The 16,610-nt window shown below is 59.1% G+C and overlaps 1 protein-coding gene across 5 annotated transcripts in view; it reads right to left on the reverse strand.

The window, feature by feature from the left end:
- Positions 1-11,912: 11,912 nt before the first annotated feature.
- Positions 11,913-16,610, reverse strand: part of CREB3L1 (cAMP responsive element binding protein 3 like 1) — a 48,073-nt gene continuing 43,375 nt past the window's right edge. For 4 of the 5 annotated variants that reach the window (XM_075426642.1, XM_075426640.1, XM_075426644.1 and 1 more), the window contains exons 10-12: positions 15,289-15,409; positions 14,580-14,826; positions 11,913-14,179 (exon numbers count right to left, since the gene is read on the reverse strand). In XM_075426642.1, the coding sequence (XP_075282757.1) occupies positions 14,143-14,179; positions 14,580-14,826; positions 15,289-15,409 (405 nt within the window). In that variant the 3' untranslated portion in view covers positions 11,913-14,142. The remainder of the gene's footprint in view (positions 14,180-14,579; positions 14,827-15,288; positions 15,410-16,610) is intronic. The other variant, XM_075426643.1, reaches the window with a different exon arrangement.

Consider the following 16,610-nt stretch of genomic DNA (forward strand, 5'->3'; position numbering starts at 1 on the left):
TCCAGCCGAACCCGACGGCCCCGGGCAAAGCCCCGCTGACCCCGTGCGCTCGCGGGCCCCGGCGTCGAGGGCCCCCTGCTATCCCCACTGGGGCGGCTGTGCTGCGCAAGGCCGGCACCGGCACCGGAGATTGCCGGCGAGGCAGCGGGAAAGCACGTGGGGCCTTCCCCCCGACCCTGCAGCCCCCCGGAGCGGGAGGAAGGCATCAGAGCCCAATTCGGCCGGTACCTGGTGTCCATGTGCCCCAGAGGGCTCTGGGGGACATCCCAGGAGCGGTGCCGCCACATCTGCCGCCTCGAGAGCTGATGCGCTCAGCTGGCCCGGGGTTCACTCTCGCTCTTCCTCCCCCGGCAGCCGCTTTCCGGAGTCATCCCAAGGGCAGGGCCCTGGCAGCTCTTCGCCACCCGGCTGCCCGCCCGGGGCCCCGGCTTTGTTTGCGCCCTCCACCTGGTTCCTCTCTCTGCACTTCCTGGAAGTGCGAGGGCGGCTGTCATCGCAGCCCGCCGCAACGCGCTTTTCCTCCGGCAGCCCACGGCGCAGGGCCACCTCCTCGGCCGGCCCTCTCCGGAGGAGCCTTGTGCATGCCCCGGCGCGACGGGCTGTGCGACAAGGAGCTGCACCTCCTTGCCAGGCAGCGCTTCGGAAGCCCCCGGGCTCGAGGCAGCCCCTGCTCCCGAAGCTGCCCCATGCAAACGGGGCCACGGCAGCGGGGCTGTCCTCCTGCGCCACGTCCATCCTCGCCCCGCACGGCACCGCGGCTCTCACAACCCCTCGTGTGTGCATCCCCCCCACCCCGTGCAGCGGTTCTCCAAACACCCCCCCGCCACCAGCGTCTGCTCGCCCTGCACCAGGGCTTGTCGAAAACCTGCCCTGGGGGAGACAGATACGGGGGCTGTGGGAAGCGCAAGCGTCGGGGAGGCTCTGGGCCAGCCTCCGAAGAGCAGAGAGACAGACTGGCACCCGCCACCCGTCCCCCCAGGTGTGGGTCTGCGGGCTCAGCGGGTCCCCAGCTCCAGAAACCCCAGCTCCTCACAGCCAGATGCTGCTTGGTCTGCTCTGGCTCCAGCGGGCCTTCGGAGCATCGAGGGGGTCCGTGGGTGCCTGGGGAGCAGAGCCAGCCCCTGCAGCCGGCGCGAGCGGCATTTCCAATGGGGCGCGTGGTCTTGCTTTAGATGCCATCATCAAAAGGATTAAAAAAAAAAACAGCCTAGGCAGACCTTGATCTCGCCAGGCGAGCTCGGAAACTGAACACGACCCACAGCACTAATTGCCGTGTGGAGGGAGGAAGAGGCAGGTCCCGGATGCCTCACTCCAGCTCGGAGACCGGGGAGGGGAGAGGTTTTGTTATCAGCGAAAGGGCTCGTCATCCCCGCCGCTCCACATGTCGCGACGGCTTGGTCGCGTTCGCTCCCTGCCTGCGGACGTTTCCCTCTCACGCTTCGTGCTGCCCCGCGGCGCTGACGGCCAGTCCTCTCACCAGGGAGCACCGGGGCTCGGTGAGGCTCCCGGAGGAGTAGTGCGCCCTGCCCCGGGACCTTCACCCTCCTCTCTGTGCTGTGTCCCTGTGTCCTTCCGCAGCCCTGTCCTTTGGGCTTGCTGCAGGCTCAGGGGGGATCCCACGGAAAGTCCAGCTCTGGCCATTCGTGGTCAGGAGACTGGAGGGGACAGACCCCGCTGGCACTGGCTTCCCTGCAGGCAGCTCCGGGGAGGGATGGGGTCCCTGCGCTGGGAGGTGGTGTGGTCTGGCACCCTGTCCCTCACACCAGTGTGTGCAGTCCCCTGGTAAGGAAAGGGTCAAGCTGCCTGCGTCACCCAGACCCGGGGATCCCTGCTGGTGGGAGTCACTCTGAGCTGGGGTCGGGTAAGCGAGGGGATGGCCCCTAAATGTTTAATTCAGGGCTCCCACCTCTCCCCACCTCGCAGTGTGCGGGCGCGGTTTCACATTGCCCCTGACCAAACCTCTCTGCTGGACCCACCCTGCGGTCCCCAGGCACGAGGCTGCGGCTGTGGCTGTGGGGGCAACCAGGGACGGCCAACGGTTTCTTCTGCTGCCTCCGGGAGCAGGCCTGGCCAGCCTGGCTGGTGGAAAAACATCAGCAGGAGGGAGGACAGGAGCATCCCCTCCGGCAGCAGCACAGTCTCGGGTCTGCTTAGAGCGTGTCCGGTCTAAGACGGTGGTGTGGGGCTGCGTTATGCTGCGCTGCCCTGGCCCTGCTGCAGGCACATCCCTGCACAGCCAGGCTGGACCCACAGCCTCCCAGTTCCTCCAAAACTGCCTCTGCGGACGTTTCAGTCTCTTGTTACACACAGCCCAACCCCCAGTTTACCACCTCCTTGCACCGAGGAGCATCCGGGATGGGCGCCATGGAGTGAACATCGCCCAGCGCTGCCCACCGAGCACCGCGTGGTGCCGACTCCAAACCCATCCCTCCCCGGTGCGCGGCAGAGCCTGTACCGATCCCGGTGGGACTGCCACGGCTCCGGGAGCTCTCACAAGCGCCATGCCCAGAAAGCAGAGCTTGTCTCTGGCTTCGGGGAGGGTCAGGGCAGGGGATGGTGAGATACCTGCTTGTCACCCCCCGACCAAGGCCTTTGAGGAGCCACCCGCTTGCTGGGACTCTGCAGCGCTGCGAGTGTCCCTCCGACCGTGCCAGGGTTTGCCAGCCATCTCCTTTCCCCAGCTGCACAGAGGGACGCAGAGACAGATGTCTCTGTCAGAGCAGAGCGGGCTTGGCCTGCCGGGAATGGATGGGAATTTGATTACGCCGCTCTGCACAGCCAAGCTAACAGGATGAAAAGGCGAGCAGGCAGGACGGAGGGAAGAGGCCCCTCTCTGCCCCTCTCTCCCTGCAGCTGGAGACTCTCCTTCCTCCCCAGCCCCTGCTCTGCCCAGCTGGGACGGAGGGGCTGCACAACCTCTGCCCTGGGACTTCACAAAAACCCAGAGCCTGGCCAGATCTGAAGACAGAAGGAAGAGATGATGGTGGAGAGCCGCAACCAGCTCCCTCCGGCCCTGAGGGGCTCCCACCTCCCTCTCCCCGGCAGGCCCTGCCAGCTCTCCCCTCTGCCCTGCCCACGCCGTGCCCGCGACCGAGCTCCGGTGCTATTGACATTGCAAAGCAGCCCCCGCCGCTCCGCTCCCGGGTTATATTTAGCTCCCCGACACAGAACAGCCTGTGAGATGCATTAGCTGCGTCCTATCTGCCAGCTGGGGACCACGCCGGGCAGCCGCGGTGCCCCGCATCTCGCTAGCAGGGACGGGAGCCGCCAAGGCAAGGGGACACCTCGCTTTGCTCCGCGGGGGCGAACGCTGGGCAGGGGGGAACAGAGGGCCGCAGGGACCCCTCTTCCCCATGCCACAAGATGCCCTTGAGGAGCCCCGTGGTGCGTGGGCTGTGGCGGGCGATGACTCCGGAGGTGGCTGCGAGCAGGAGGGGACTGGTCAGACGCCTGGCACATCCCTCGCCCCGTAGATGTGGCCTGCGGGGAGCCCGTGCAGCGAGCTTTTGTGCTCTTGTGGTTTCCTTTCTGGGTAAACACCTCTGTGGGCTGGGTTGCTGGGAGCGGTGGCAGTGACAAAGGCCACCGCTGCAAGCGTCACCCCGACAGCGACCAAGAGAGTGTGGAGGAAGAGAGAGAGCCTGGAACTGCACATCCCCAGCCCTGCCGGAGAGGCTGCAGGGTGCTGCTGCCGCCAGCCAGCACCAGCCCTGGCTCCAGGTCACCGCGTTTTTTCCCAGAGCAAAGTTCCCCCAGCCTCTCACTCGCCATATTGCCACTGGAGCTGCCCCACTCTGGGAGCTAGAGATGCTCCTGCCCCGCTGCAAAGCCTTGGTGGAGACACCCGAAGCTAGCAGGAGCTGACTTCGGACTCCACTTGGCCAAAGCGACTCTCCGGGAGCAAGGCACAAAGCCCTGGCGCTTGCTCAGGGCTTGCTGCGGTGACAGAGAGCACGGGGTCCTTCTGGCATTGCAGAATCACCTCCCCACTGGGACAATTGTCCCAGGATGTGCGAATCTGGTGCACAAGCCAGCATCGTTAATAAGCTTGGCACGAAACTGCTACTCAAAGCCCTAAATATAACCTGAGCACTGAGCGCTCCACCACCCGCCCAAGGCACCTCCATACACCGCAGCAGCTATTTATGGAAGGACCTTTACTTCCATGGGCTTAATACCATTTTTGCTTATTTTGAAACCTTTATATAGCAGCTCATGTGCCTGCCCCTTGTGATGACTAGCGGATCCCAGCAGGAACAGGCAGGTTGGCAGCAGAAGGACCAGGGCCTTCAACCTTCGCTTGACATTGAGGACACCTGTGATGCCCACAGCCCATGGAGGAGGTCCTCCAAACTCCGTACCAGGGTTCACTACGTGCCTCCAGAGCCAGGCAGGGATTTCTGTCTGAAAGCGGAGGGTGGGGGAAGAAGCTCATCACAGACACTGCCTCCTCCCTTGACCCTGGCCTGCAGGTAGCTGCGGCATCCCCTGCGACCTCTTCTGCAAAGCCCGCGGTAGATGGAGCAAAGCCTCTTGCAAAGAGACCCCCTGTGAGGGTTGGGGAGGAGAGCGGCGCGTTGCGGAAGGGCGGCACGGGCTCCAGCGTGTCAGCAGAGCTGCCTGCCCGGGGCGGCCGGGCGAGGACACGCAGCAACCTTAGACAATCCTGGAGCAAATTCAGGCTGATCGAATTAGGTTGCAACATGGTCCCTTCCTCCCCTGGGGAGGCTGGATCATTGCAGCTGGCTAATCCATCTGCAAAACGCGCCCTGCACATCTGGAGGAAGACAGCTAAGAGGAGAAAATCCTGCTCTGCCCCCTCCACTCGACGCGGTAATCCCTCATCCTCGACGGCGTCGAGGGCAGAGACCCTCCCAGCTCCGCCTGGCGCCGGGTGCCGAAGGAGGGCCAGGAGGGCTGCGCGTCGCCCCAGCTCACGGCGAGGCCCAGGGGCACAGGGCGGTCTCGGGGAGCACTCTGCCACCCCAGCTCCCGCTCGCCTCCCACTGCAGGAATAACAAGTGCTGGAGATGAGTCAGCTCCGGGGCCCCTCCTGCTCTGCAGGCACTAATACGGTTTCCCGTGAGTTCCCATTACCGCAGTATTAGAGAGCAATTTGCTCACAATTTGCACCGCAGCCCTCGCAAGGAGGCAGAAGGGCTGCTGTATGTGGGGGAGCGCAACCCGGGGGTGACCGACTGCTCCCACCAGAAATCTGCACCCCCAGCAGAGCTCTGTGTCCCGCCGTCCCCAGGTCCCAGGCCGGTGGCACAAGAGCCCAACTAGCCTCTGCCCACTGTGGCACCAAGATCCTCCGTGCCGGTTTTCCGCCTGCTTGTAAACTACTTGGTGCTTGCTGAGCATGGCACGACATAGTGACACTGAGCCCAGGAGGACACAGAGATGTACCTGGGCCAAGCCAGCTCAGGAAACCTGTGAGGAGGCACTCCTGCCTTCTCCCCTCTGCTCACTCCCAGGCCCTCACAGCAGCTCAGGTCAGTCCTGCGAGTGCCCACTTTTACCCAGGGCATGTGCAGGGTCGAAGGATTTCTCCTCACTTACACGTGAGAGCCATTCTGCAAAGTTCAGGGGTACTAAATGGTAGAAGGACTTAAATGGTGAAAGAAAGGGGAGGGTGAGACACCAGTCTTTATTTGCTGTGAGAGAAAGAACAGAGCTGAGCTCCTGGAAGTGATGACCCAAGACGGTATGGCTGGAGTTGGGAAGTGGGGCTCACCTGAGCATCACCAGGCAATGGCCCCCACAAAAGCTCCACGGGAGCCATGACAACCACTCTTTACGTCCACTGGTTTTGCTCGGCTCTATCAGGGGTAGGTGAATCATAAGAAGAGCAGTCCCTGCAGTGGAGTCACACCAAGAGCCAGGACACATGCTCCTCAAGCTGCAAGGTGCCTCCGAAGGGCACATTTCCAGCCCAAGCCCCAGCCTCAGCCCCTTCGTCTTTGCATCATGGCTCAGTCTCACCAGGTGGGATCAAGGTTTCTGGACCTGGGAGTCAAGCAAGAGGGCATTTGCCTCGGGGCAGAGGAAGAAGAGGAGAATCGATGTTACCAGAAGTCCCTTGTATCCAGTGCACTGAGCAGTGATAAGCCGGCACTGCGGAGCAAGAGGGAAGCGTCCAGCCCAAGGCAGGGAGCCAGAGCTCGTGGGAGGCTGTTGGGCAGGGACCGCCTGGAGAGGGGCCTGGGAGGCATCACGGCCCTGGGATGGGAACAGGGAGTTGGGTAGCAGGAAAAATAAGGGGGCCTGCGAGGGTGACAAGGGGACTGCCATTGGAGATGGGCCTGTTGCATGGGTAGGGAGGGAAGGGGTTGACCAGCCCCCCTGTCCCTGTGCTCAGGTGGTTTCTGGTGGGAAGGCACTGGTGGCCACCGGGAAGAGCCAGCCCTGACCCACGGAAGGGAATTGCCCCCGGGCAGGGCACTCCTCCACCCCAGCCCAGCCCCAGCGCTCCGGGAGCTCCTACCTGTAGGAGACCTGCTTTCTGATGGCCAAGTGCAGGAACTGCTCCTCCACCTCCGCCACTGCCACCGCCCCTCTCATCTCCTCCCAAGCCAGATCCACACCACGGAGGCCCGGGCGTTGCTCTCGCCCAGCGCTCTCCGCATCTGCCGCTCCCCAGATGCTTGCTGTGGCCCCGCTGGCCGCCTCGCCATCGCCCCTGGCCGGGGTGAAGTCTCTCCAGCTCCCGGGACCTTCAGCCATGCTGGGGTGAGGTCTCTCTCCAGGCAGGGAGTCCTGCTCTGCCCCCAGAACCTCTCAGGCAGCTCAGTCCGGCCCTGCAGGGTGACACAGTGCTGCTCCGCTTCACCTCCCCGCGGCCGCGGGATGATCCCGGCGAGGCTTCTCTCCCTGGGGAGCACAAGCACAGGGACAACGCAGCGTCCAACTTTTTGCAGTGGTATTTATCGGCCTCTTGATAGTGGTTTGGGCAGCCTCAGGCGCTGCAGCTCAGCCTCCTTCTGTCTCCGCTGCCCTGCCACAGCGAAGCAGAGGAACAGCGCTGATGGAAACCCGGAGACGTCGGTGCTGCTCCTCAGAGCAGCGAGGATGGAGTGGGAAACAAGGTGGTCACCGGAGAGTCTTAGGAGACAGCACGTCCAGGGATGGCGACGCTCCCAGCAGGCGATGGAGAGCTCCAGGTGCCTTCTGCGAGGTCCCCCCGGGGCCAGACACGTTCCTCAGCGTCCCTGGCAGCAGCACCGAGCGGGAGAGGCAGGCAGAGGTAGGCAGCGAGGAAGGTGCCTGTGCACCGATCCTGCAGCAGCCCTCAAAAGACAAAGCAGAAAGAGAGCGTGAGTGTGTGCGTGGGGAGGGGGGCTGCAGAGAGCTGCGCTGCACGGAGTGAGGCAGCCTGGTGTCACCTTAGAGACACTCGGAAACTGGCACTTAACCCTTCAGAGGCCGGGGAGGCAGAGGAGGGTGACAGCTGAGCCGCCCCTCGCTGCTCGCAGCCCAGCTGCCGTCTGCCTGTCTGCAAGGGCTGTGCAGGGAGCTGGGTCTCCACCGCTCGTCTTAACCACACGCACAGCCACATAGTCCTGGAAAACTGTGTGAGAGCAGCCCCAGCAGAGCAAAGTACCTGCTGCCCTGTCTGACCTCCCAACACGGACGAGATCTGTCTGGGGACAGGGTCTCCAGCTTCGGGCAGTGGTGCCCCAGGAGAGGTACGGCCGTAGCACAGCTTCCCTCCTCCCAGCAGCCTCACTCACCTCCGTGCCACCTGGGAGGCCACATTATCCCTGCTTTTTACTAATTCAAGGCATTTTTTCTCCAGTCCTGGCATCCAGAGGTAGAAAAGCCCTTCTGTGCTTTGCCCACATCCGTCAGGAGAGTTGCATTGTCTGTCTGTCCCGGGCTGACACTGGACTTTGTGGCCCCAGTCCCACCTCTGGCCTGCCTCAGCCTTGCCTGCCCCGATGCTGTGGATGCCAGCTGGGGTGAGAGATCCCCACAAAGTTCCCATCTGTGCCTGGCTGCTTGTTTTGCGTTTGTCCTGCCCCAGATTCACACGCTGAGGCTTTACTTGCCAGGCACTGGGAAATTTGAGCTTCAGGTCTATAGAAGCCACCCCCTGCATCAGTTGCCCATGGCAAGGTCCTACAGTCATGTATTACATCAAGAACACATGGTTGTCGCCCCTAATCCCAGTGTCTTCCGATGAAGGGCTGGCACGACGGGGGTCCTCAGCCTGCTCTGACTGTTTCGTCACCTTGGGAGTCATCAGGAGCAGCTCACACCTCTTGCCAGTGCTCCCCATCACCTCCATGTGGTCCTGTGGCACCTCTGCTGCAGGGTGCCACGGCAGGGCACATTCCCATGCTGCTCCTGACCCCAGCCTGGAAAGCAGCAGGGGCTGGAGCAGGGCTGTGCCTTTCCCTGGGAGCCACAGCCCAGCAGCACCTCCAGATCAAGCCACTGAACCTTTGTCTGGCCCTAAATGTCACGATGACATCTCCCCCCACCCTGCGCCTGCGGGTGGATTTGTGCCTCCCAGGGGCACGGCAGCCCCCGAGCCCACTCCTCCGCACCGTTGTGACTTGCAGGGAGCCCCGCACCCCACTCGCCGCGTGACTCAGCCCCTCCAGCCCCCACAGGGGTTTTGTTCCCCTGGAGAGCCGGAGCGCTGCTGGGCGAGCGCTCCCCAAAGGGCAGAGCTGGCCCCGTGGAAGTGGCTTCACCCTTGCCTGCTGGGACTGCAGGACACGGGTCCACTTCTGCTGCCGGGAGATTTTGGCAAACAGCTGTCTCATCCCTCACGGTTGACGGAGTCAGTGGCCGCTGTGCTAGCAAAGGGGATGGCCAGGATGGGGTGGAGATATGTTGGAGGCTGGGGGACTGTGGGTCCGGGTGCGGGAAGGAGGGGAGAGCCACCTGGGGAGGCTTCTCACTGATGGCTGCATTGGCGCCGAAGGAAAGGAGCTTCAGGGAGGAGAGCAGGGGCCGTTATCGCAGGAAGCCTCCCCAGAGGCAGTGTCCCTGGCGGGTCGCAGTGTCCCTGGCTGAGGCAGAGAGAGGGGCAGGGCGGTGGGTGCCTCCTGCCTTCCCACGGGAGCTGATCCTGCGCTGCAGAAAGCCTCTGTGGGGGGAGGAGCAGCCAGCCGAGGACTTTCCCCTTTCCTACCCGAACTGTTTGGCTGTCACACAGGCAGCACGTCCAGATTTTGTGTGTCTGGAGAAGAGGACACATCACAGGACATGCCTGCGTGAGGGGAGGTAAAGGTTTGCTCAGGCTTCTGCATCTCTCTCTGCCCACCGGTCTCTGCAGGACGTTTCACACGTCAGTCACCGCTGGGGTCACCTTTCCCTTGGAGGATGCTGTCAGAGCTCCCCGAGGACCTGGGCAGAGCAGGCAGACGCTGGCTGGGGGTTGCGTGGCTGGGCGGTGGGGATGGGTCGGTCCCGTCCTCCCAGCACCTGAGGCACTCTGCAGCGGGCTGTGTCGCCCGCTTCTCTGAGGTGCAGGCAGGAGATGGCAGGGATCTCTTTCCATGTGGGCACGTGGGACGGTGGAAGGGCAGCCCGCTGTTGCCATGCAGACCCCATCCTCACTTCCGCAGGCACAGGCAGGGCATGGGCTTACTGGGAAGCGGCGCTTCTAGGGAGGAAAGCTCTGGGAGGGCACAGTCTCCTCCCTGGGCACGAGCAGAGGAACCTCCACCCTGCTCACCTCTGAGCCCCGTTTCAGCCACCAGGTTAGAAAATCAGCATGGATTTGTTGAGGCTGATGCGGGCAAGGTGCCATCGCTATTAACAAGCCCTCAGCACCTGGGGGTGTCAGGAGGTGCCATTCTCCCCAGAAAGCATCCAAAAGCCCAGGCTCCTTGCCAGGAAGCGGGAACAAAGCCTGCCGATCCCGTGATGGATCCATGTGAGAAGTGGTAGCACAGTCGCAAACGGTGACAGCAAGAGGCACCACACCAGGCTCGGAGAGCAGGGATGCTCTCCCGAGAGCCCTGATAGCACGTGTCCTTCTGTAGCCAGCCCAGTGTACCCACTAGGCTGCTGCCACGCACCGCCAGTGGCCCGCTCAGCGGCGGCGAGCTGCAAAAGCCAATTCTTTTCTCTTTTTTTTTTCAAGTTGGCCTGGTAACAGAGAACAGTTGGGAATAATTTGTCTTTGAAAAATGCAGCCCGTGCTCTGCTAGCATTCTTTTGTTCAGGGCTTCTACGTATTGACAGTGCAGAGACTTGCTAGAAATGTGACCCTAAATGGGACAACGGCCCGGCTTGGTTTGGCGGAGCTTGGCTGGGGGCATCTGGAGCAGACCCAGCGTAACCGGGTGAGGCTGAAGGTGACTTGCAGAGCAGGTGCTCTCTCGCTTTGTGAATTCTCTTGTTCTGCTCTAATTAGTTGCTGTAGCCAAACTGGTAGGTGTGCTCGGCTGGCTGCGTTTCGGGAGGCATAGCTGGGATCAAAACGTCCCTGTTCCGAGCAGCTCAGAGTTATCCGGTAGACTGCAGCGTCAGGAGGATTTGGTGAGATGAAGGGAAATTTTACTCCTGACGGACAGAGGTTCTGGTCACTCCGGCTGCATCAGCGTTGAAGGAGCCAAAGCCTGAGAACTCGTCCTTTTAAGAGCTCCCCTCTTGGACCCATTTCCCTTGAGGTTCTGGAGCATGCACGAAGGGCGCAGGCCAGAATGTCCCTGGAAGGCAGCACCCGGAGAGCTGGGTGATGTTTCACGGTGTGAGCAAGGCAGGAGCCCTTCCCTTGGGTGAAATCTGGTGGGTGCAGGGAGAAGCCTGGTCATGCGGCGGGGGAAGGTGCATCACACCAGTGCAGGGGTAGGAGGCTGCTTTTGGATGAGGTGCCACAGGGAAAACGCCAGATCCTTGACTCAGAGATAGTTCTGGCCCAGGGCACAAGCTGCAGGGCAAGGTCAGGCATCACCTTGCATCCACGGGTGTGTTAGGGGTCTGTAAAACCCATGTCGGACTAACCCAGCGCGGACCACACCAAACCCCCTCTTAGCGATACAGACCCAGCTGAGAAGAGAGAGCTCCTCTCTCCCAGCCACTGTTCGATGGCCAGCCCTGTCACAACCAGGTGGCAACAGCTCAGCACTCTGCTCCTCTTGTGATCTGCAGACAGCGATCTTCACAAGCCCCAAGCCTCATATCCTCCTCTGGTGGCAAAGCCAGAGCCCTGCTGTGCCAGCCCCAGCAGCAGCCGGAGACAGAGCCGCCTTCTAGCACCTCTGAGAGGGGCTCCTGCGTGGGCGGCCTTCCAGCCTGGGGGGCCTGATCGCCACAAGAAGTCGTTGCGATGGCCAAATTCTAACGAACCCAATTGGAGCTTTCTAGAAAATGAGGATTCGTTTTCCAGACCCCCTGTTGCCTTGCGTTTCACACAAAGTCACGATGAAATCTATCCGTTCCCACAGACGTAAACGGACCATCAGAGGTACAGGCTGACAGACAGGCAGATCCCCAGTCGTTACCGATCTGAGCACAGCTGCTCTGCTTTCACCGTGAACTGAAGGATTTCAGTATTTTTTCAGATGGGATGGGACCAGAGCCACGGTGCTACTTGTTGTACGGACCCCTGTGCAGCCCCTTCATCAGAGGAGCTCATTGCATCTCATAAACTTTCTTCCATGATCTCTCTCCTTCTGAGAGGACGATGGTAGCAATCTTTTGGAGGGGGAGAGGAAACTGAGGCAGAACAGTTCTGACTTGCCCAGAACTGCAGAAGAAATCGCAGCGCTGATGGAAATAAAACATGCGTGTTTGCCCCTAGCCCCCAACACCGAGCACAAGGTCCCACCACCGAACCAGCTCTGCATGTGGCCAGGGAACGGGACAGTCAGGGAGCGGGCGGTGAGAAGCGGTGTGTGTGGGCTGGCGTGACAACCATGCCTGAATGAAAGGACCCGCCAACCCAGGGCTGATGCTGCATCTTTTTATTTTATTTTTATTTTGCTTCACTAAGCAAATGCAGAGCAAGTGATAGGAGGAGGGGAAAAGCTGGCTCGAAAAAAAACAAAACAAAACAAAACAAAAAACCAAACAGGAGGGAAGAGGCAGCTGCTGGAGTATAAGGGGAAAGTGAGCTGCTAACAAGAGAGAAGTTCATAGATGCCAAGCCCGCACTAATTCTTAATAAAATACAATACTGAAAATAGGATCTGAGAGTCTCCAAAATACAATATCTTAAGGGATCGGCAATAATACAAAATAAGGTTCATTATGTACAAACGAGTTCTGCTCTTGGTCTCTGTACAACGGTGGGAGTGGGAGGCACGGGGACATGCTCAGTGGAAGTGTTGGGGTGGAGGAGGGCGTGCTTGGACCCGGCAGTGGTTCTCTGTGCTGGGGTGGAGGCAGAGGACAGGGGATGCAGTGGTATCTGGTGACCAGCGGGTCCCGTGTGAACCTCGAGAAGAGCAGAGCTATGCTGAAGGCCTTTCTCTTCCTCACCCCACTGGCCACGCATGTACGGTTGCAGTTAGCTGTGTCCAAATTCATCCTAAATGGCTTCAAGGGGAAAAAACAGTTTTCAAAAGGGAAAAAAGAGGGATGTGAGGGCCCTTCCCTCACTTCTCCCAGGCCTTGAGCAAGAGCCATCCCACCCTTCCTCTCCCGGGAGCCCTCTCCACTCCCAGCCTGGGGGGAGAGGAGAGGCTGGGGCAGTGCAGAGCGAGTCCAGGGTGCTTGAAGAGAAACAAGCCAAAGGGGAGCCTGCTGTGAGACTCCCATGCAAACCTGCCACACCCCAGATCTCCAACACTTGTGTCCCACATTGTCCTTCCACCAAATGGAAGCTGAGGGAACAAAGCGAGGAGACGCTTGAGCCTTTCAGCAGGGCTTTTGCTGGGGAGGAAGAAGGGACAGAAGTGGGTGCCTGGGCGCTAAAGAGGATGGCATAGGCTTGAGATGAGGTCATTTCAACACCAAACTTGGCAAGTCTGGCCTGAAGGGTGTTATGGCAAGAGTCTGCTACCTTTGGTGCCAGCATTTAGAAGGAAGAGGTCTAAAACAGTCTTTGGTGACCCTGGCCAATTCCAATGTGCCACCTCTTTCCTGACAGATGTACCTGTCACCAGAGATGCCAGTATGTCCTCGGTGGCTGTGCACACAGAGGATGTGAGGGGAATGATGGCTATCTGACAGCTCTCCAATGGGCTGCAGAGCTCTTCTTGGTGGTTCCTAGGAAGACCCCTTTTGGCATGAAGCAGAATTGGGGATGGAGAGCTGGGATGCGGGTCAGGTTACGGGAGCGGGTTTCTCTCACCTAGTCTCAAAGGGGGAGGCCTGCAGAATGGAAAGTGAAAAGGCCACTCATCTGTTTAGCACTGCACTGCAGGGCCCAAGCTGGGAACAGAAAGGGAAATACCACCACTGCTGAAGCAAGGGTGCTGAGGGTGGGGAGCAGTGGGTTATGGGGGAAAATTATTCTCTATTTCAGACCTCTGGTTGCCCAGAAGCTGCTAGGTAATTTTCACGGTGTTTTGTCTGTCTGGGATCTGTCTCCCCCCACACCGTTGTGTGTAGATCTCTGCAGATAGTTGGTATGGAATTTATGTAGGCATGTCCATCAAGAGAAAACTAGAGCAAGGAAGAACTAGGTTTTCTCTCAACAGAGGCAGAAGTATACTAACAGATGGAGGGAAGGAATGAGCTCAAACTCTCCAGAGCCATCTCTCCAGCACCAGCATCACCCACTCCTAAGCCCCCCCAGGCAGGGCAGTAAATCCAGCACTCTCTCTCTCTCCTTCAGATGCATCTGATGTAGCCAAGGGGTACATGCCTGGGGACAGCCCCCTTGGTCTGGAGGCTTTGGGGAGTGAGCTGAATAGTCTGGGGGCTTCCCCTGATCTCCCTCCACTTCAAGGTGAGCCCACACCCATAGGGCAGTGCTCATTTAAGCAAGAGGTAAGGCCAGAAGAAGAGGGCGTCTCAGGGCTTTGCCAGACATTTATTGCTGGTTCTGGTAGTCCTGCGACTCCCCTCAGAGAGATCAGTACTAACAGGGGTCATGGGGAAGGGGAAGAGCTGAACTCAAGGCCAGGTTAGGAGTGTCTGAATGCAGCGTCCTCTCCCACCAAGTCCCCTCAGTTGCTCAGTGAGGAGGGAATCCTGCAATCAGACAGATGAGGCCTTGAGGTCCAGCAGCTGCTACAAGTATTCAGCTGTCTCACTGGAGCTTGTCTCCCTGAGGAAAAGAAAAGACAAGGCATCAGTCAAGGTTCACTGCAGCCTGCTACGTAAATTCACCTGTCTGTGTGCCCAGCTGCTTTGCTCTGACCAGGATGGAGCCCTTCCCCAGGGCACTGAATGACCAGCAAGCCTGGGACCACCTGAATCAGCCAGTCCTCCTCAGCTCTAGGCCAGAGGTACACTGCTTTACGGAGTCCCAAACTTATGCTCTAGAAAATAACTTGATCTTACACGATCTGCCAGCAATGGCCTCCTCCAGCCACTGCTCCTTAGCTCACTGCCTGTCCCGGCCAGCTCAGCTGTCCTTAGCTTGCAGCAGAGAGGACATGCCTGCTGCTCACTCCCAGACACCACGTTGTGTTTTGGGGCTCGGAGGGTGGCCCCCACCTGCTTACCTCTCATGGAATTGCTCTTTGAGATGGGAGAGAGTTGGGTCAGTTCGGTTCTGGTCAGGACCCTCCAGCTGTGATTTGCTCAGATATTTGGATGTTTCATGTGTCCTGGCCAGATGAGGCCTTCCCTCCTCAGACTGCCCTTTTTCGGCCTCCCACCCCTCAGGATGGTCCATGGTTAGGAAGGAGCTATAGCTCTCTTCTAAGGAGCCAGCACCCTCATCATAGAAAAGGAGGCTCCGTGACTGAACTGGAAAAAAGGAGAGCATTGGTTAACAACGAGGACAAGGTGTCTTGCAGTGGCTGTGGGTCACAATGGTGGTTTCAGCACACGGCCTTGTCCATGTGTAACTGTGCAGGAGGCCTGCTCTGCAGGATACCTGCCTCCCCCCAGCCGCAGAAGGCAAACGTCCCCCTGGACACACAGCCTCTTCAGAAGACAATCAGTCTTTGAAGCCTGGGGCTTTTCCCTCATGTTCCTTCCTTTGACACCCGTCACGTTTTGGGACAATGGTTAGCAGAGAACGACAACAGGCCAAACAAGGTGCTGTGATCAGTTTGTACCACTGACAGGCCAGGAATCTCCCCTCGCCAGAGCCCCAGCACACAGGGTAGACACTGAGGGGAGGACACTGCCCACGAACTGGGAGTGTCAAGAGAACAGCTGGAAATGGTTTGACAGGGTGAAATGGAGGAACCATGTTAGACTCACTCTTACTAGTTGTGTAAATGTCTGGTGCTGGTGTTGCTTTCACTGTCTGTGATGCTGAAGAGAACTCAGGGAGACAGGGCATCACGGATCCCAGGATCAGAACGAAGCAGAGTGCCAGCACCTAGAGAGGAGATCAGCACAGAGTTAGCGCTGCTAGCCATGAGGAAACACTCCTCCCGCAGCACAAAGACATGAGGCTGTGTGAGAACATGTGGTCAGGCTGACAACGGGGTCGCTGTGATCTCCCAGGGAGGGAAAGGGCTTGTTCTGCTAATCTCTGCTGCAAATCTAAGAAGGGAAGTCAGAAGCTTCCTCCTGTTCCTTTATTTGAAGTATTTCCGGTTCATTGGGTGAGAACTTGCCTGTCCAATTCATAAGAGATGGTGGAAGGCATAGCTGGGGAACACGCTGAGAAAGAGGGAAACTCAACAGCCTTGACCAAAGGGAACCTGACCATTGGCTCAGCAGGAGCTGTAGTGGGCTGCAAGAAAACCAGCTCACTGGGAGAAATCTGTGAGGTCCCACAGCACATAGCAAAGTGAAGCTACTGTCCATGTGAGGGCAGAAACGACAGCAGAACTGCAGCCGCCTAATACCTGATAGCAGGGATGGAGAGTCCAAGGAAAGGGTTAACTTTATGCTTGACATGCACCTATGTGGGACCACGTGTCCATGCCTTCTGCAGTCGGGCAGACCAGTCAGAGCTACTGGGCAGTGATAAAAGGAGAGAGGCAGATGAAAGCTCCCTGAAAATCCCCCTCTGGTATGTCTGCACCTGTCTGTAAATTCTGCCATAACAGTAAAGCTTCAGGGTGAGATGCCAGTGCTGATCATAAGGACTCTACAGAGTTTAGGGAACTACTAGCACAGAGCAAGAGGGGACACACGGGACACGATTCAGAGCCAAATCCTTATTACCTGAATACCTATGTGCCATGGGTGGTATACAGCTAGCTGCTGCCACGTCAAAGAGGCAATGCATCTGTTGGTGATTTCTACTACCTATGTATAAACTAGCAAAGTTTGACCTGTGGGGAAACGTCTGGGGACAGCCAGCAATTGCAGAATCACAGAATAACAGAATGGTAGGGGTTGGAAGGGACCTCTGTGGGTCACCTAGTCCAACCCCCTGCCAAAGCAGGGTCACCTACAGCAGGCTGCACAGGACCTTGTCCAGGCAGGTCTTGAATATCTCCAGAGAAGGAGAATCCACAACCTCCCTGGGCAGCCTGTTCCAGTGCTCTGTCACCCTCAGAGGGAAGAAGTTCTTCCTCATGTTCAGACGGAACTTCCTCTTCTTCAGTTTGTGCCCATTGCCCCTT

Source organism: Opisthocomus hoazin, chromosome 7, assembly GCF_030867145.1.
Source record: "Opisthocomus hoazin isolate bOpiHoa1 chromosome 7, bOpiHoa1.hap1, whole genome shotgun sequence".
Classification (NCBI taxonomy): Eukaryota; Metazoa; Chordata; class Aves; order Opisthocomiformes; family Opisthocomidae; genus Opisthocomus; species Opisthocomus hoazin.